At 49.8% G+C, this 20055-nt stretch overlaps 1 protein-coding gene across 2 annotated transcripts in view; it reads left to right on the forward strand.

The window, feature by feature from the left end:
- The first annotated feature begins 720 nt into the window (after positions 1–720).
- DLG5 (discs large MAGUK scaffold protein 5) overlaps positions 721–20055 on the forward strand; it is a 135980-nt gene continuing 116645 nt past the window's right edge. For both annotated transcript variants that reach the window (XM_007962848.3, XM_007962849.3), the window contains exon 1: positions 721–1622. In XM_007962848.3, the coding sequence (XP_007961039.2) occupies positions 1319–1622 (304 nt within the window). In that variant the 5' untranslated portion in view covers positions 721–1318. The remainder of the gene's footprint in view (positions 1623–20055) is intronic.

A 20055-nucleotide genomic window follows, 5' to 3' on the forward strand; every position in this document is an offset into this window, starting at 1 on the left:
AAGCAGTAAGTGTCCACAAACAGCTGGGCTGTCGTGGAAGAGGAGACATTCTTGGGCTTTAAGGGGGACTGCAGACCCTTTCCAGGTCATCAAAGGAAGCAAGGTAGTCCGCTGATTTGTCTCCCTCTGAGACATTTAGGGGGAGAGCGCCCCACTTGCCAGAAAGACCAAGGACTGCACCGCAGATGCCCACCTTTCTCTTCCTCATCCAGCGACACACCCTCCTGCCAACATCCCAACTCCTTTAGACTCTGGGAGCAGCTCTTCTCAAATGCTGGCGCGGGGAATAGCCTATTTACCGCAGTTGAGGCGATTTAATTGGGAAATTCTCTACTTAGGTGCTCCTTGGAGAGGAAAAGCCTCATGGATTCGGCGGAGGTGGTAATCTGGAGATGTCCAAATTTAGGGGAAACCTTCCCCACCATTTGTCTCCAGGCTTTAATTTGGAGTTCTCAGTTTAGGACCCACTGGATTGGGGGCAAGATTTGTATGAGGGGGTCTCCAGCAGCTTGTGGGCTGGCCGCGTGCCCGGCCTGACTCCGCGTCCCCCACCTCCGGCTGCGCCTGGGCCTCGGGGGACCGAGAACCAGCCGGCGCCGCGTCCCCGCCTAGCGGGCGGGCCAGGGCCGGGGACCCCTCCCCTCCGCCCGTCCCCCCCTCCGCCCGTCCCCTCCTCCGCTGCTGCCACCTCCCGGAGGGACGGCCTGGGGAGGGGAGAGAGGAGGGACCGGCCGGCGGCGGCGGGGCTGGGGCTATGGCGGAGCGGACTGCGGCTGCGGGGCCCCGGTGAGCCGGACCGGGGTGCACGGGGGCCGAGGCAGCCTCCGAGCCGGGTCGGAGCCGTCGGGGGCCCGGGGAACACTGCCCAGGCGACTTTCTCCCGGGAGTTGTAGTCTCGCTCGGGGGGCGGCGCGCGGCCCGGCTTTCGGGGCGAGTTTTCTCGCGGGGCGGGCGGCGCGCGCGGAGGCTGAGGGGGAGGGGGAGCATGCCCGGCTGGAGCCCGGCCTCGGGGCGCGCCCCGGCCGCCGTCCCCACCTCCGCCTCCTCCTTCTCCTCCTGCGTCTCCTCCTCCTCTTCCAGTCCCGCCGCCGCGGCAGCCAACATGGCTGCGCTCCGGAGCCCGGGAGGCGGCCGCTGCTGAGCGCCGCCCGCCGCCCCGGGCCCCCAGCCCGCCCAGGCCCCGGCCCCGGCCCATGGCTCCCGCCGCCTCGCGGCTCCCGGCGCGCTAGGGCTGCTGCCGAGGCGCTCGCCCGCCCGCCCGCCGGCCTCTGGGGGCCCGGGAGGCGTCCGGCGGGGCGGGGCGGCGCAGCCCGCCACCATGGAGCCCCAGCGCCGGGAGCTGCTCGCCCAGTGTCAGCAGAGCCTGGCCCAGGCCATGACGGAGGTGGAAGCCGTGCTCGGGCTGCTCGAGGCCGCGGGAGCGCTCAGTCCCGGCGAGCGGCGGCAGCTGGACGAGGAGGCGGGAGGCGCCAAGGCGGAGCTGCTGCTCAAGCTGCTCCTGGCCAAGGAGCGGGACCACTTCCAGGACCTGCGGGCGGCGCTGGAGAAGACGCAGCCTCACCTGCTGCCCATTCTCTACCTGAACGGCGTCGTCGGGCCGCCGCAGCCCGCGGAAGGAGCGGGTGAGTGGCAGAGACCCTCGACCCCCGCCTCTGGGACGCGCCCTCCGCTTCTCCCTCCTGCTGGCGGAGGGGGACCTCGCCGGGGCCGCCGCTCCACCTGGCCATGGCCTTGGTGGACTCGTTCCTCTAGCCCAGCTGGGGAGGCGGCGGTGCGCGGACCCCAAAGTCCTGCCGCCTCCGCAAGTCCCGCCGTTTGCTGTGAACAATGCCCCCCGCTGAAGGCCTTCACCCTCAGGTGCCTCGGCGGCAGGGTGCCCGGGGGCCACCAGGTCCAGTAGCGGGTAGGGGGTACCTCGAAGGATGTTCATCAGTCCCTTTTCTGAGGCTCCTAACCACCCGCTAGTCTTTTGGGACCCTGTGCTAGCCTTTAACCAAGGATAACGTCTAAAAGAATGGGACCTGGGCCAGGACCCATACTCTTAAATTTTGGTGCCTGCCATCCTGTGCCGGGGCCGCCGTTGCCTTTTTATTTTCTGGCTGTCCCAGCTCCCTTTCCTCTGCTCAGAGCCCAGTCTCCCCCGGACTTGTGGCTGATTGTGCACAATGCCTGCCTGGGTTTCTTTGGAAACTGTGGGCCCTGAAAAGTTGGGGAAGTTGCATTGCACCATGGGAAAATCCTAGTAGTGGCTGTTGGGGCTAAGTTCCCTCCCGGACAGCACCGAGCTGCTTAAGGAGGAAGGCTGGTGACTGGTTCCCTTGGGGGTGCCTTTTGGAACCCCTGTGTCCTTGGTCTTGGGGATGACTGATTTTTAAGTGTGTGTTTCGGGGCAAGAACGGATACTGGCGGGAGTTTCTGACAAGTGGTAGGCTTGTCCTGGTCTGGTCGCGGAGTGTGGAAGCCAGCCCTTCAGACAAGGCAGCTGGAGGAAGAAGACATGGCACTGAGGGAGGAAGAGAACAAGCATTTATTGGGCATCTACTATTGTGGCAGGCACTCTGCCTTGTCACGTTCAATTGTCGTTGCCACTATGTGAGCTTTCTGTTATTCTTTGCCAGAGAGAAAACTCTGACTTGGAGTGGTTAAAATGCCCAGAAAGTATTGGGGACCAGGAATTTTGAATTATAACCTATTGTTTGAACTTGTTCAGAGCCAGGAAACAAAGTGCCATCTTTCTAGGTCTTGTCCTTGTTTTAACAGTGGATCGATAGGTACAGTAAAAATAAATAAAGATATATGTATAAAAGAAAAACAAGTGAACCGAGAGGGCTGAGAAATTGCCCTTAGCAACTTGAAGGTCAGAGGCTGATGGGACCCGTTTATTTGGCTGTTAAAAGCTCCACTTATTAAGGGAATGATTTTATAAGCCGTTCCTGGTAACAGCTCTCTTATATTGGCCATCTTAACCTCACTTTTTATAGCTGCAGGAAACTGGCAGAGAGACTAAACTGCTGGCCACACAGCGGGTCATTTCATTGGTGGCCCTCCTGTCTCCACTTTGAGCTTCTGACTTGCATCTCTGTCAAACCTGCATTCTTTCCCCCCAGTTGTGGTCATGTCAGAGTTGCTGGGCAAACCTAATCCTTTCCTGGGATAGTGCTTTGGGAGATGCTAGGAAGGGACTGTCAGATGTGGCCATGAGGACAAGGACAGAGGGGATCCCAACAAAGTAATTTTTTTCTTTTTAATTGTATCTGTGTATCTAATCTATCTCTGAAGGAAGAAGTTAACATCTGTTTCTGGAAGTCTTTCCTAGGAAGCACAGAAGTTAAGAGTACAGGCTAGAAGTCTGCGTTGGGAAGCATGTGAATCAATGCTCACCTTAATCTCTGAGAATAGATTGATGGGTCAATTGCCATTAATTAGGTCTCATCCTTTCCATGCCTGGTGGAGAATGTGGGGCCTCATGGGGCTGAAGTTCTAGGAGCTAGTCGTGACCTCTAAGGAAGGCAGAGATTAGGGTTTGGATTTTATCCCCTCAGGCATTGATTTCAGACCCCAGTTTTACCACAATGCAGAGTTCTGTGACTTTGGAGAGGGTCATGAAATCCTTAGAAAAATAATTTTCAAGGAGAAGTTAAGTTCATTTTATTTAATACATTAGAAAAAAGTTGGCTGGATGTGGTGGCTCATGCCTGTAATCCCAGCACTTTGGGAAGCTGAGGCGGGCAGATCACTTAAGGCCAGGAGTTCGAGACCAGCCTGGCCAACATGGTGAAACCCCGTTTGTACTAAAAATACAAAAATTAGCTGGGCGTGGTGGCGGGCGCCTGTAGTCCCAGCTACTTGGGAGGCTGAAGCAGGAGAATCACTTGACTCTGGGAAGTGGAGGTTGCAGTGAGCCGACATGGTGCCCCTGCATTCCAGCCTGGGTGACAGAGCAAGACTCCGTCTCAAGGAAAAGAAAGAAAAAAGTTAGGACAGCATTTGGTATGACAAGATGCCACCTGAAGCCCCTGGGGGAGAGGGTAACATGGTGTGTCAGCAAACAGTGGCGTGTTGGGGGCCTTTTTTTTTTTTTTTTGAGACAGAGTCTCACTGTGTCACCCAGGCTGGAGTGCAGTGGCACAGTCTCGGCTCACTGCAGCCTCCGCCTCCCAGTCTCAAGCCATCCTCCTGCCTCAGCCCTCCCAAGTAGCTGGGACCACAGGAACATGCCACTACACCAGCTAATTTTTGTATATTTTGCAGAGATGGGGTTTCTCCATGTTGTCCAGGATGGTCTCGAACTCCTGAGTTCAAGCGATCTGCTTGCCTCTGCCTCCCAAAAGTGTTGGGACTACAGGAGTGAGCCACTGCCCCTGGGGTGGGGTGGGGGGGGGGGCTCCTTTGTGAAGGGTGAATTGCTGTGTTACAGGTCTCCAGTTTTTCGCTTTTTTTTCTTTTAGCCAGGAAGTGTTTCTTATGGTCAAAGCTCAGTGCATGAGAGTGGCTCTGGCTGAAGGAATGGAAGTCTTCTTCCTTGAGGAGTCATAGTCAGGAAAATCCAGCACTTGGTCCTGCCTCCTTCCACTCCTGAGTGATTTCCACTCTGTGCTCTGGGCGGCAGCTCTGGGTGTGAATTGGCCTCAGTTCGAGGCCATTGCGGAGCCTGAGAGAGGAACCAGCTGGCTCCCTAGGATCCTTAGCATCAACGGGTGCTGCTTTGGCACCCTCTCTCTGTTGGAGGTGATGCCATCACCCACCTAGGAGCTTCCTTGATGGACACCTTGTGTGGGCTCCTGGTCCAGAGTGCCCATCCCCCACTGGCACTTGGGTGCTGAGGGAGTCTGCATTGGCAGCAGCCTACCACGTGGGGCCTGGAACTGGAAGGAAACTGGGGAGGACACATGCCTGGGTGCTGGTGGGCAGGTGAGCAAACCCAACCCATCGGGGCCACTCTTGCTGAGTTCGATCCCCAAACATTCATAACCCACCATGCTCAGGCCTGGGGGTGTGGAGCGACTAGGAGGCACACAGTGTTGTGGTCACGATTTTGTGTCCTATCTTCATATCTCATTGACTCCGTGGCAGCCCCAGGGAGATGAGTGGTGTCCTATGATCTTCATGTCATTTAGTTCCAGGGCCCTGTCTGTAAGGAAGAAGTCACAGTGCAGAAAGGTGCCGGAGTCAAGGCCAAGCCCAGTGCTCCTGATTCCTTGTCTAGGGGTGGTTTTTCCTGTTCCCTGGTTAGGCCTTCCCACTACAACTTCAGGACATTTCCAGTCACTGGGGGACTCTGAAATTACGTAGCTTTCTCTTGTCCTGGATTTGATATGTAGATCTGTAGGGAACAAGTGAACACCTTCTCCCCAGCTGGTGGTAGGGGGAGGACAGAATTGTTGTTTACTTCTGAGTGGCTCAGTTGGGTCTCTTGTTTTTCCCAGTAACGGAGTCTAGCGTGGTCACTTGGAGCCCCATGCAGTCCTTTGTTTTTTCTCTTTGATTCAGGGAAACACCTGGGTTTTTTCCCTTGAGGATTCTCAACTCCATGCCCCTGGAGTGAGCCTCAGTATCTTCATCTGTAAGATGGGCTAATGGTGCTACACTGCCTGCCTCTGTCACCAGGTGGGGCTGGGGTGTAGATAGGGGCTGGGGTACACAGGATGTAATTCTAGCCCGTAGCTTGCCACCTTGTTGAGGGAATGGGACACTCATGAACTCATGAGAGTGACATTATGAGACAGATCAACTGATACAGGTGCACAAACAGGCTTTTTCTTGTATTAAAAACTCGGTATGCTACATACTTTCCCCAGATACTCTCATTCACCTCTAGTGGCTTTCATTACCATCTAAATGTGGGGCTCCTCAAGTCATTCCCACCAGGCCTCTCTTGGGAGGCAGAAACGGCAGAACTCGGTGAGTGCCTGCTGGACCTCTCGTGTGCTCACTGCCTAATGTTTCCTTCTCGTTCCCACTCCCCACATGTCCCGTGCCTCCTCTTTACTTTCTTAGTGAACTGACTCACTTGCTTTATCAAACTTAAGAGAATGGAGCCCGCAGCGTCTGTTGGAGAAGCCGAGGAGAGCTTCGCGAATGTGCTGGGACTTGGTGTTGAAGCGAAGCTCTGAATGCCTGGAGGGATGGAGGGAGGACGTGTGGGCAGCAGAGGCTGAGCTGTAGAGAGGAGCTGTGTGTTTACCCAGCCTGAGCAGAGCAGGGCATTGGCCTTGGCTCTGGGTGGAAGGGAGATGGGGATGCAGAGGTAATCTGGAGGACCTTGATGGCTAGGCTGAGTGGGGGGTTTGAATTTAGGCATTGTACACTATCAGAAGTTAGAGCTGGAAGTTTTTTTTTTTTTTCCCCCCCCCAAGGAAATAACCCTGCCAGGCTTTTCCAGTGGGACTAGTGCAGGTGGGTGCTGATTGTCAGGTGTAGGTTATTTATTATTCAGTAGAGGTTGCCTGGGCCTTTTGTTCTCTCTCTACTTCCTTCAGGTACCAGCCACCTTTTCTTCATCCCCTCTGCCCTGGAGGGTCAGCAGGGCAAGGGATATAAGTAAAAGCTCCAGCTGTTGTAGTTTTTCTTTTGGTTCTTTTGTTTGTTTATTTACTTATTTTTCTTAGACACAGTGGAGTGCAGTGGTGCAATCATAGCTCACTGCAGCCTCAAACTCCTGAGCTCAAGCCATCCTCCTGCCTCAGCCTCCTTAGTAGCTGAGATTACAGGTGCATGCCAGCCTGCATGGCTAATTTAGGTTGTTTTGTGTTATTTGAGAGGAAGTGGCAAAGGCATTTGAAATTAATGGGTGAGAAGATATTTCTAAGTGAAGGACAGATTTTATCTGTATCATTTCAGGGTACCTTTATTGCAAAATGATAGAAACTTAGTTCAGACCATCTTAGGTAGAAAAAGAGAAATGTATTGACTTAGAATATTCCACAACCTTTGGATGGATGGTGGAAACTGGCCTTTGGGACATTTGACCTCTTGGATCGATGCTGTGGGCTTTTCCCACGGGTCTGAACATGACTTCAGGCCCCTCTGTTCGTGTTCACAGCCCCTGACCAGGGAAGAAAGGGAGCTCTATCTAATCAGCCCAGGAAAACCTCATGGGAGGATTCTGATTGGTCTGGCCAGCGTTACGTGTCTGCGTGAGGCCTGGTGACTGTGGCCAGGGCTAGAGGACTAAGACTGGCTCAGCTTTGGCCCTGTGCCCAGCAGTGAAACCACAGGGTAAGATGATGGGCTGCTGTGATTGGCAGCCCATTCCAATACTATGTGGGTTTTTTAGTGAGGCAGAGCAGTTGTCTAAAGGAAGACAAGCAGGAGCGATGTTGCGCAGGTAAAAGAGCAGATGAATGTCCACTCCAAGCATTGCCACCTTTGTGCGATAATACAGTTAGCACACGCGGTCATTGCTGGAGTGGGATGGTGGGTCTAGGTAGTGATGATCAGACTTTACAAAGTTTTAGACCTTGAGCAAGGTTTTTAATCCTTCTGAGCTTATCTCCTCTACAAAGTGATTAAAACACTAACTACTTCGCTGTGCTGTTTGACAATCCATGGTAAGAAAAATGGAAGAGCATTTTGTTACACTGAGCAATATAGCACAACAGTGACAGTAGTAGACAGCAACTAGCCTTAGAGCCAGAAAACTGGGAATCTCCTGGTGTTTCTGAGGTTCTGTGGGAGCTCCTTGTATACTATGCCAAGCAGGTGTCAGAGCTGTCCTCCCTGAACCAAATTTGCTATTATAGTCCTCATTCCCAGAATAGAGCCTGGTACAAGATGGGTGTGCAATAACTTTTTGTTGAACGAATGGTCAGCTGTGTGTAAAGTGAATGATGTATCCTTGTCCAGATCCTCTTCAAATATACATGCAGATTCCTAAGTGGTGACCTCATGGTGGCAGAGGCTGTGGGAGAGGAGGAAGGCTTGAGCAAGCCCCAGATGTACACATGGATATCACCGCCCACGGTATGTCTGTGATGGAAGCAGGTGGTGTGACATTGATGTCTGAAGTCCCCAAGGTTGCCCATCAGGTACTGGCGGTGTGGGGCTGGCTGCCAGGAGCCATGTGGAGCACCCACACTGGCTGTTGTAAGACATTCCCTTTTTACACATAGAATTTGAATGTCAACTTGATGTCCTCAAAAGAATACTGAGGAACTTTTCTTTAAAGAAGAAAAAGCCCTAAACTGGATATCTGCTCGTAACTGCAAAATCTTGACCTTGGCAGAGCCTTTTAGCTTCCTGGTGCTTGTTTTTTTTTTTTTTTTTTTCCCAGTTCAACAGTTAAAACAGAAGAGGTTGAGCATTGACGGGGGACTTGCTCATTCCTGTGGGGTTTTGAGCACTTTCCAGGTGCCATTTGGTCCAAGGAGGTTGGGTGATTGGGTTGGACTCGATTTTGGGGGCCCTTCCAGCTCTACATCAGGATTGCTGTTAATCTGATTTAATGTTAGTGTTGAGTGGTTTTTGATACTCTGACTTTCCATTTCCTGGAAAAGTAAGCAGAGTAGGATAAATATTTTGTCTCAGTTTTTTTTTTTTTTTTTTTTTTTTTTGAGATGGAGCCTTACTCTGTCACTCAGGCTGGAGTGCAATGGTGCAATCTCAGCTCACTGAAACCTCTGCCTCCCAGGTTCAAGTGATTCTCTTGTCTCAGCTTCCTGAGTAGCTGAGATTACAGGTGCGCACCACCACCCCCAGCTAATTTTTGTATTTTTAGTAGAGACAGGGTTTTGCCATCTTAGCCAGGCTGGTCTGGAACTCCTGACCTCAGGTGATCCGCCTGCCTTAGCCTCCCAGAATGCTGGGATTATAGGCATGAGCCACCGCTCCTGGCCATTGTCTCAGTTTTTTTTGTCCCACCTCATTCCAACCACCTGTATGTTCTGCCTTGTGCGAGGGGGCTCTACAGTCATTTCCTGAAACCCTGGGAAGATGTGAGCCACAGAAGTAGCAGATGTAGAGAAAGAGGGCTGAGCTGCGTGTTGGCCTGGGCAGTAGGGATGCTGTGTGTGTTCAGCAGGGAAGAATCTTAAATGGGATTGCGCTGGGGGGAAATTGGATTTTTTTTCGCCTTTTACCTGGCATAGATTGCATACCTCTGAACTGTATATCTCTATTGATCTTTTTGAGACTGCATTCCACAAAAGAGCTACAGAAGCATTTTAAACCAAACAGATGGTTGGAGTGTCCCATGTTGGCAGTCTATCCCTCTAAACCCTTGGTGGATAATTCCTAGTTGACTGTTGACCTTGACGTTCATTTCACACTTCAAAAAGGCTCATAACCCATTTGCTTTGAGGATTTAAACAAAATTGTGATAATAATTTACATAACATGAAATTTACCATTGAAACCTTTTTTTTTTTTTTTTTTTTTTTTTTTTTTTTGATATGGAGTCTCTCTCTGTCGCCCAGGCTGGAGTACAGTGGCGTGATCTCAGCTCACTGCAACCTCTGTCTCCCCAGTTTCAGCAATTCTCCTGCCTCAGCCTCCCAAGTAGCTGGGACTACAGGCATGCGCCGCCACGCCTGGCTAATTTTTTTGTATTTTTAGTAGAGACAAGGTTTCCCCATGTTGGCCGGGCTGATCTTGAACTCCTCTCCTCAAATGATCTGCCCGCCTTGGCCTCCCAAAGTGCTGGGATTACAGGCGTGAGCCACCGCGCCCGGCCAGCATTAAGTATTTTTACACTGTTGTGCAAACATCAACACCATCCATCTCTAGAAGTTTTTCATCTTGCAAAATCGAAACTCTACCTTTTGAATAATAACTCTACATGGCCTCCTAGGCCTTGACACTCACCATTATATGAATACTTTCTGTCTCTTTCTTTCTCTCTCTTTCTTTCTTTCTTTCTTTTTTTTTTTTTTTTTTTTTTTTTTTTGAGACGGAGTCTCACTCTGTCGCCCAGGCTGGAGTGCAGTGGCCGGATCTCTGCTCACTGCAAGCTCCGCCTCCTGGGTTCACGCCATTCTCCTGCCTCAGCCTCCCAAGTAGCTGGGACTACAGGCGCCCGCCACCTCGCCCGGCTAATTTTTTGTATTTTTTTTAGTAGAGACGGGGTTTCACCGTGTTAGCCAGCATGGTCTCGATCTCCTGACCTCGTGATCCACCCATCTCGGCCTCCCAAAGTGCTGGGATTACAGGCTTGAGCCACCGCGCCCGGCCTTCTTTCTTTTCTTTTCTTTTCTTTCTTTCTTTCTTTCTTTCTTTCTTTCTTTCTTTCTTTCTTTCTTTCTTTCTTTCTTTCTTTCTTTCTTTCTTTCTTTCTTTCTCTCTCTCTCTCTCTCTCTCTCTCTCTCTTTCTCGCTCTCTCTCTCTCTCTCTTCTTTTTTTTTTTTTTTTTGGAGATGGGGTCTCACTCTGTTGCTCAGCCTGGAGTGCATGGAGTGCAGTGGTACAGTCATGGTTCACTGCAGCCTCGACCTCCCATGCTCAATCAATCTTCCCACCTCAGCCTCCTGAGTAGCAGGGACTACAGGCACATGCCACCACACCCAGCTCCTTTTTGTATTTATTTTTTATTTTTTGAGATGGAGTCTCGTTCTGTCGTCCAGGCTGCAGTACAGTGGAGCAGTCTCGGCTCACTGCAAGCTCCGCCTCCCGGGTTCACGCCATTCTCCAGTCTCAGCCTCCTGAGTAGCTGGGACTACAGGCGCCCGCCACCATGCCCGGCTAATTTTTTGTTTTTGTATTTTTTGCATTTTTTTTTTTCAGAGATGGGGCTTTGCCATGTTTCCCAGGCTAGTCTTGAACTCCTGGGTTCAAGTGATCTGGCCGCCTTGGCCTCACAAGTTGTCTGTTTCTAAGAATTTGACTACTTTAGATATCTTTTATGAGTGAAGTTAATACAGATTTGTCTTTTTGTGACTGGCTTACTTCTCTAAGCATAAAGTCCTCAAGGTTCATCCATGTTGTAGTATGTGTCAAAATTCCTTTTTTAGGCCAAATAATATTCCTATATATATATATTCTATATTTCTTTCTTTACCTGTTGATGGATATACTTGAGTTGTCTTCACCTTTTGGCCATTGTGAATAATGCTGCTATGACACCATGGGTGTACAAATATCTCTTTGAGTTCCTGCTTTCTCTTTTGGGTTTATACCCAGAAGTGAACTTGCTGGGTCATATGGTAATTCTATGTTCAATTTTTTGAGAAGGTACCATACTGCTTACTTTGAGTTTTAATTAAGAAAATCCACGCTGTTCATAGCACCCTGACCTGGGGGTGGATAGCATTTTCTTTCCTTTTTTTCTTCTGAAAATTGTTTTTGACCAGGCGCGGTGGCTCATGCCTGTAATCCCAGCACTTTGGGAGGCCGAGGCGGGTGGATCACCTGAGGCCGGGAGTTTGAGACCAGCCTGGCCAACATGACGAAACCCCATCTCTACTAAAAATACAAAAAATGACTGGGTGTGGTGGTGTGTGCCTGTAATCCCAGCTACTTGGGAGGCTGAGGCAGGAGAATTGCTTGAATCCATGAGGCAGAGGCTGCAGTTAGCTGAGATTGCGCCATTGCACTCTAGCCTGGGCAGCAAGAGCGAAACTCTCTCACAAAAAAAAAAAAATTTTTTTTTCTTCCTTCAGATATGGTTTGGAAAGTCTTAGGACAGTTCACTAGTTATCTGTGACTCTCTTACTTTTTGAGACAGGGTCTTGCTTTGTTGTTTGGGCTGAGTGCAGTGGCGTGATCATGGCTTACTGTAGCCTCAACCTCCTGGGCTCAAGCAATCCTCCTGCCTCAGGCTCCTGAGTAGTTGGTACTACAGGCATGTGCCACCATGCCCAGCTAATTTTTTTTTTATTTTTAGTAGAGACAAGGGCTCACTATATTGCCCAGGCTGGTCTCGAACTCCTGGCCTCAAACAATCCATTATTGACATGAGCTACCGCACCCGTCCTACATGTGACTCTTTGAAGGCCAGACGTTAACCAAACAATCCTAGTGGTATTCATATCTGGCAGCCAAGGAATGTTCACACATTTTCTTTGTGTTTTCAGTACTTACATCTTCATCCCTAAAGGCCTTGAAGTATGTTCGTTATTTCTGCTCTGTGGATACTTCCTCCTTATCCCGTTCAGAATTGGTTTGGTTTTTCAGTCTCAAATCCGGGATAACAAGGCTATTGAGACTTTCTTTCAAAAGGCCTAGATCAGCATTTCCCAAAGAAACATCTTCTAACTGCTAGTTTGCTAGGATGTTGGTGCTGCTGTGGCCTAAAAGGGTTCTGTGGTCAAATGCATCCAGGCAGTGCTAGGTTCTTTTCTGCAGGCCCCTTGAGAGGGCTAAGCCCCTGTGCTTTGGGGCTCTACTAGAGTGGCTTTATTAGGCAGTGTTTCCCAAACTGATTTAACCACAGAGTCCTTTATCATGGAGCATCTTGTGACATCAGTGTTCTGAGGAATGCATTTTTGGGAAATTAAAACATTAATGTATGAAACTGGAACATCAACATATACCATCATTTTTTTACGTTTCCCCTAGCCCTCTCATTCAGAGTACCAAAACCCTAAACTTTCCTTTTTTTTTTGAGGTGGCATCTCACTCTGTTGCTCAGGCTGAAGCGCAGTGGTGTAATCTCAGTTCACTGCAACCTTCGTTCCCCGGGTTCAAGCAATTCTCCTGCCTCAGCCTCCCGAGTAGCTGGGATTACAGGTGCCTGCCACTACACCTGGCTAATTTTTGTATTTTTAGGAGAGAAGGGGTTTCACTATCTTGGCCAGGCTGGTCTTGAACTCCTGACCTCGTGATCCACCTGCTTCAGCCTCCCAAAGTGCCACGTTTACAGGTGTGAGCCACTGTGCCCAGCCCCTAGCCTTTTGAATTCTGATACCAGCTGAAATAGTCACATGTAATTCTGGGGCCAGTAGTCATTGTTTTATAGATGTGTGTCTTCTCTGGTCCTGTTTCCCCTATGGGGTTCGCCAATAATGAAGTCTGGTTTTGTGATTATTGTTTTTTGAGTTGCTCTAGAGACTAGAAATGAGTGAAGAGAACTGGGCTTTGGGCCACAGTTGGGGTTTCTGGGAGATCCTTGGAAGGATGTGTGGAGAGCCATCCTGGTGGTTTGGCGGCTGCAGGTCTGGGAATGGTTAGGTTTTGGGCAAGTCTTTGCTGAGCCCCTGGAAGGTGCTGGGCTGGGAGGCGGGGAAGGTGATCTCTGCTTTCAGAGTGTTATGTTACTCCTGGGAGGAGAAGGACATGGATGAGTGACCCAGGGGGCATTCTTGGTGGATTTGGAGCCAGGGAGCAAGGCTGCAGGACTAGAGACATCTGAATATCATGAGTCTATTCTTGGGGACCCCCACAGACTGGGATTTAAATCTTTGCTCTTTACTCCTAAGCTGTGTGACTTTAAGTCGCTTAACCTCCTGGACCTGATTTCTCTTCCCCATCTGTAGAAGAGTGGCTAATAGTATTCTCCCAGGGCTTTGGTGAGGATGGAGATGATTTAGGTGAGACAGGAGCAAGCCGCTGCTGCCGCCTCTGGAGCAATTGGGGGTAGCTTGTCCCTGAGTAGAGAACAAACTCCCAGCCTGTGCATGGAATCAGGAGGCATCCCAGGGCATAGGCCATACTTGGAGTTCAAGTGAGAGATGCCCAAGGCAGAGGCCTGCAGTGGACGAGGAGGCCCATGCTTCTCTGGGCTGCTTAAAACACACCTTCACAATCCTTTTGTCCTAGAGCCCACATTTTTGACTGTGACCTGTGAGGAGTTAGTTCCAAAAGGACCTTGAAGAGTTTGTTTTTGAAGAAAGGAGACTTAGAGGGACTTAGATGCTGCCCATTTTCAGATGGTGCAGGGCATGTGATAAGATCTGATTCTTTTTGATCCCAGAACGCTGAACATGGGCTGATTGCCAGAAGTTACTTGGAGGTAGAATTGAGTTCATTTTAAGGAAGAACCATTCTGCCTCCCTGTCTTTCTTCCTTTTAAAATTCTATTAAAGACTTTCAAGAGCTAGGCATGGTGGCTTATACCTGTAATCCCAGCTCTTCAGGAGGTCGAGGCAGGAGGATCCCTTGAGCCCAGGAGTTCGAGACCAGCCTGGGCAACACGGCAAAACCACGTGTCTACAAAAATAAAAAAAAAATTAGCTGGGCAAAGGGACACTACCTGTAGCCCCAGCTATTCGGGAGGCTGAGGCGGGAGGATTGGTTGAGCCCAAGAGTTTGAGGTTGCAGTGAGCTATGAGTGTACCACTGCGCTCCAGCCTGGGAGACAGAACCAGACCCCAGCTCTGAAAAAGCGAAAAATGAAAAAGGCTTTCACACATGTGGAAGAACAGAGAGGATAATATAATCATCACCCATCTCTCCCAACAAAATCCCAGGCAGCATGTCATTTTTCTTATAAATACTTAAAAATGTGTCTCTAAGAGATGAGGCATTAATAATAATTTCTTAATGTTATCAAGTTGCCCGGGTGATGCTCAGTTTTGCTTGTCTCAAAGATTCATTTTATTGGTGGCTTGTTAAAATCAGAATTTTAGCAAGGGCTTCCCACTGCATTTAGTTGATGTTGTCTTTGAAGTCTGTTTTAAAATCCCTGGCTGCTCCCCTTGCCCAGGCCAGTTGTTTCAGGAAGAACTTTGAAAAATGATTGGTGCTATCCAGCTCTGGAATGGACTGTTCTAGGTGGCCACTTGTAATCCTAAAACTGTTTAGCCATGGTTTCCTCACAGGGCTGTTGCAAACAATTAAATGAAATAGCACGTACAAAGTGTAAATGTCCTTTATGACCTAAGTTTTTTATTTTATTTTTTTAACCATGAGATCTTTTTTGTTAACTGGACTCTTAGGTGAAAGCCAGATCTATAAAATAGATGAGAGAGGTACTGATGGGGAGGGAATATAGGCTTGGAGCTTGTCCCTTGAGCTTGTGGCCTTCCTGAGGCTCCTCCACAGGGTTCCCACGGGTTCTTCACAGTTCCACAGAACACAGTTTGAAAACCACTGGTCTGCTTGCTTTTGATTTAAGATACTCCCCACGTGGGGGAGGGAAGCACCACCTGAAAGCCTCACCTTGCTTTGTGTGAGCTGAGCTGAGGTGGTGAGCCACCGCTGGAGCCAGAGGCTGCCAATGGTGTTTTCACTGGGTACTCTTGTCTTCACCTGCTTCCTTTGTAGGTTTCCTCTTGGGATGAACTGTGCTTTTAAAAAAGACAAATAGCCACTTTGTGGTGAGTCAAAACCACTCTCTGTTACTCTGGACAGTGATGTGGGGAGGAGCAGAGTGAAAATCCCATCAGAAAGTCAATTGCAGTGAGAAGTGGTTACTTTTTTTTTTTTGAAAAATTATTCTTGTGGGCGTGCTGGCATGTTCCTGTAGTCCTAGCTACTTGGGAGGCTGAGGCGGGAGGATCACTTGAGCCCAGGAGTTGTGGACTGTAGTGCGCTATGCTGCTATGCTAATCAGCTGGCCGGTTCGGCATCAGTATGGTGACCTGGGAGCAGGGGACCACCAGGTTGCCTAAGGAAGTCAGAAATGGAGCATGTCAAAACTCTCATTCTGATCAGTGGTGGGGTCATGCCTTTGAGTGGCTACCGTACTCCAGCCTGGGCAACGTAGTGAGACCCCACCCCATCTCTAAAAATAAATTGATAGATAGATAGATATAAACAGATAGAAAAAGGATCTTTTTTTTTTTTTTTTTTTTTTTAAAGAGACGATCCTGTCTGTTGCCCATGCTGTCATGATCGATGGCATGATCCTAGCTCATTGTAATCTCGAACTCCTGGGCTCAGGTGATCCTCCTGCCTCAGCCTCTCTGAGTAGCTAGGACAACAGGTACCCACCATCATGATTAGCTAATTAAAAAAATTTTTTCATGGAGATGGGGTCTTGCTGTGTTGCCCAGGCTGGTCTTGAACTCCTGGCCTTAAGTGATCCTCCCTCCTCAGCCTCCTAAAGTGTTGGGATCACAGACGTGAGCTGCCACACCCAACCTGTTTATTTTTTTTAAGAAAATGTTATCACTAGTTTGCCTTACCCCTCTGTTGCATAAGAGAACTATTCGTTTTTATGCGTAAACAAGCTCCTGCTAACATGCAGCCTACCGTGGGGGCTGCAAGGCTGCCTGGGTGGAAAGCGGTGCCATTAGAGATGGTCCCCTCTGACTCAGAGCTGCTGCCCTGGTGGCTGCCTCAAGCCAGGGTGTGTTTTCCCCGCCCACAGGATTTTTATAGATGTGGCATGCCTCTCAGACAGTTCTCAGACCTCTTCCTCAGAGTCCACGCCAGTTTGCTTGTCTGAATGGTCCCTCCCGGGCTCTAAGATGGCCCCTGAGTCCCCAGATTAAATCCTCACATCATTTGACCATTGCCAATCTGCTATCGAAATGTAGTAAAGATCTTTCCAGCCAATATTGAGGAAGGTGATAGCAAAACAAAGGAAACAAAATCTAATTCTATTTACATATTTTAACGTAAGAAGTAATAATTTAAAATACTTTAATTCTGGCTGGGCATGGTAGCTCACACCTATAATCTCAGCACTTTGGGAGGCAGGTGAATTGCTTGAGCCCAGGAGTTCGAGACCTGCCTGAGCCACATAGGGAGACCCCATCTCTACAAAAAATTCAAAAATTAGCTGGGCATGGTGGTGCATGCCTGTGATCCCAGTTACTTGGGAGGCTGAGGTGGGAGGATCCCTTGAACCTGGGAGGTATAGCTTGCATGAGCTGAGATCAGGCCACTGCCCTCCAACCTGGGTGGACAGTAAGACCCTGTCTCAATCAATCAATTGCTCACTCAATAAAATCAATTCTTAAAAAAAATATATATAGTGGCCTTTTCAGTATTCATGGTAACCTCTATACTCACTCCAACTAACCTTTCCTCTCATCTGGCCAGAACTTCTTTTCCTGTTTATGTTTTTTTTTTTTTTTTTCCCCCCTTCAGACAGAATCTCGCTCTGTCACCCAGGCTGCACTGCAGCCTGGAGTGCAGCGGCGCAGTCTTGGCTCACTTCAACCTCTGCCTTCCGGGTTCAAGAGATTCTTGTGTCTCAGCCTCCTCAGAAGCTGGGATTACAGGCGTGCGCCATCACACCCAGGTCATTTTTGGTATTTTTAGTAGAGACAGGGTTTCATCATGTTGGTCAGGCTGATCTCAAACTCCTGACTTCAGGTGATCCACCCACCTTGGCCCCCCAAAGTGCTGGGATGACAGGCCTGAGCCACCACGCCCGGCCTACATTTCTTTTTTTTTTTTTTGAGACGGAGTCTCGCTCTGTCGCCCAGGCTAGAGTGCAGTGGCGGGATCTCGGCTCACTGCAAGCTCCACCTCCCGGGTTCATATCATTCTCCTGCCTCAGCCTCCTGAGTAGCTGGGACTACAGGCACCTGCCACCACGCCCGGCTAGTTTTTTTTGATTTTTTTAGTAGAGACGGGGTTTCACCGTGTTAGCCAGGATGGTCTCGATCTCCTGACCTCGTGATCCGCCCGTCTCGGCCTCCCAAAGTGCTGGGATTACAGGCTTGAGCCACCGTGCCCGGCCCGGCCTACATTTCTTAAGCAGCCCATGATTGTTGGGTGCCACAGCTGGAAGGGATCTTAGAAACCACTTCACCCAAACTCCTTCTTTTACGAATGAGAAACAGCAGTCCTGAGACACAGTGACTTGATCATGATTTCATGGCATGCCACTGGCAGAGCTGGATCCAGGATCCAGGTCTCTTCCCAGCCTGGGGTTCCTTCCAAGACTTCTTTGCCAAAAGCAGGCTGGGTAGGAAGTCTCAGATCCGTGACTGGTTTTTCTTGACCTTTTCCCGGCTTTGTGGGCACCAGCCTTTACAGTGAGGGTGAGCAAGTGACACAGCATCCCAGTTTCTGGACTTGGGCTACAGCCTTTCATTCCTAACAATGAAAAAAATCTTTTTCAGCCTCTGCAATTGATATTTATCTTTTACAGATGGGCACACTTGGCCAGTAGAGTTTGGCAGCCCGCTCAGGGCCATCCGCTGCTGAGAGGCTAGGCAAGCCCTGGAGTCCTTGTCAGGTTCTTGATAATGACTGCATTTACTGAGTACTGCCAGCCACCCTGTGATCATTTCTGTGGTCTGAGCCTTGCCTACCTCTCCTCTCGTCATCACAGCATTCGTCCATTCATTCAGCAGATGTGTTCTGAGCATCTGTCACACTGGGGGCTTTCTGGATGCAGACGTAGGACGTGATATCTAAATTGAGTGCTGAGTCAGGGGATGGGTCTGATGCTGGCAGGAGACCCACGTCTCCTTTTTATGACACAGTGGAAACTCTGGGTGCTGACTGCTGTGGCTTCATCTTGCTTAGTCACAGGGCAGAGTTCAGGCAGGAAAATGAGGCCACCAGGACTCTTGTCCCAGGGAGAAAAGCCTTTTATAAAGATAAGACAATAAAGCCCCGTGGACACTGAGTTGGGACCCACCCTGATAGCCAACCTCAGTAGGAACTGGATCCAAGAAAAAACAGGAAAGTAAACAAAACCAAAATGTGCTCATTTTGAGTCCTCCTCCTGAATAAAACAGCTAAACCCGTGGCGGTTTAGAGTTTAGGGGCTGTGGGTGTGAATATATATATGCCTATGTATTCCCCCCCTCATTTTCGCTAGAAAATGGCAAACCACCTTTCTGTATCTTGTCGTATTCCCCCCGATTTTGTGAGCCCAGGGAGAGAGAACAAAACAGTGACCAGCTGTCCTTGTTTCTGTGGGAAGTTGTGAAATTTCATGTAATCTTGATCTTTTGTCCTCAGCCTCCCTCATTTTTTTTTTTTAATACTTTAAGTTCTGGGGTACATGTGCAGAACACGCAGGCTTGTTACATAGGTATACACGTGCTGTGGTGGTTTGCTGCACCCATCAACCCGTCATCTACGTTAGGTATTTTTCCTATTGCTATTCCTCTCCTAGACCCCCACCCCTGACTGGCCCTGGCGTGCGATGTTCCCCTCCCTGTGTCCATGTGCTCTCATTGTTCAACTCCCACTTAGGAGTGAGAACATGCGGTATTTGGTTTTCTGTGACCTCCCTCATCTTAAGTCTTCTCATGAGAACTCAGTGGAACTGGTCACAGTGTCTTCTCCTTGCATGAGATAACACAAGCTTTAGGGTGGAGCCCAGATTCCGACAAGGGTTTATCTGTTCATCTCTCCAGCAAGTACCCGGTCACTGCTCTTTACCAGGCTTGGCTAAGCGCCGAGCATGCAAAGATGAAAAGATATCTACCATGAACAATATCCCAACCTGGATTTGTTCTTTTAGCTGGAACATATATATCCTGCTGTTGTGTTTCAGAAGTTTTCCTTTTCAATTGCTCTATCGTGGAGCTTTTAGAAAATATCAGTCTAGCTTACTGACTTCCTCCTTCTCACCTTCCATTTTGTGCTTTATAGCACATGGCTAGTGTTTTTGTGTCTAAAAATCAGCAGATTCTCAGAAGGGCCACAAAGAAGATGGCTTCTGCCCCCCTTCCCCCCAGGAGTTTATTGTCTCTTTGGAAAACTTGTGTCTAGTGGTGCAGATTGTGCTGGACAGATGAGGCTGCTTGAAGTTTCGGTGCCTAAGGAAGGAGGGTGTACGGTGAGCTGGGCATAGGCAGGCGGCTGGAAGGGGGGAGGCAGGCCTTGCAAGGGGAGAACACAGAGCAGGACTTGGGAGAGAATCCATTCTATAACTGGCGGGTCTGTCGGTAATTCGGGCATTCTGATTGGAGCCTTCGCTCAGCGGGTGCTGGAACAGTGAGGCCAGGCCAACCAGCTTCTGCTGTCCTTCCAGTCATTCTCTCTGGGCTGGTTCTCTTGTGAGGCTGCTGGGGCTGGAGACAGGAATGGGTTGGGTTGGCGTGGGGTGGGAGGCTGATGGGTGGTCTGTGATGTGTGAAGGAGGACCCGGTGGCCGCAGGTGGGTAGGTGAGGATGTAGACCGGCTGGCCTTCCCAGGATCCCCTGAGGTGTCTGACTGGCTTTCTATGAGTTGCTAGGAGGATTGGAAAACCAACATTCTTCCCAGTTTCAAGTCTGAGCATTACAGTGGGGATGTTTGGAAATCAAGTTCATGTGTCCTCTGGG

This window comes from Chlorocebus sabaeus, chromosome 9 (genome assembly GCF_047675955.1).
Source record: "Chlorocebus sabaeus isolate Y175 chromosome 9, mChlSab1.0.hap1, whole genome shotgun sequence".
NCBI lineage: Eukaryota > Metazoa > Chordata > Mammalia > Primates > Cercopithecidae > Chlorocebus > Chlorocebus sabaeus.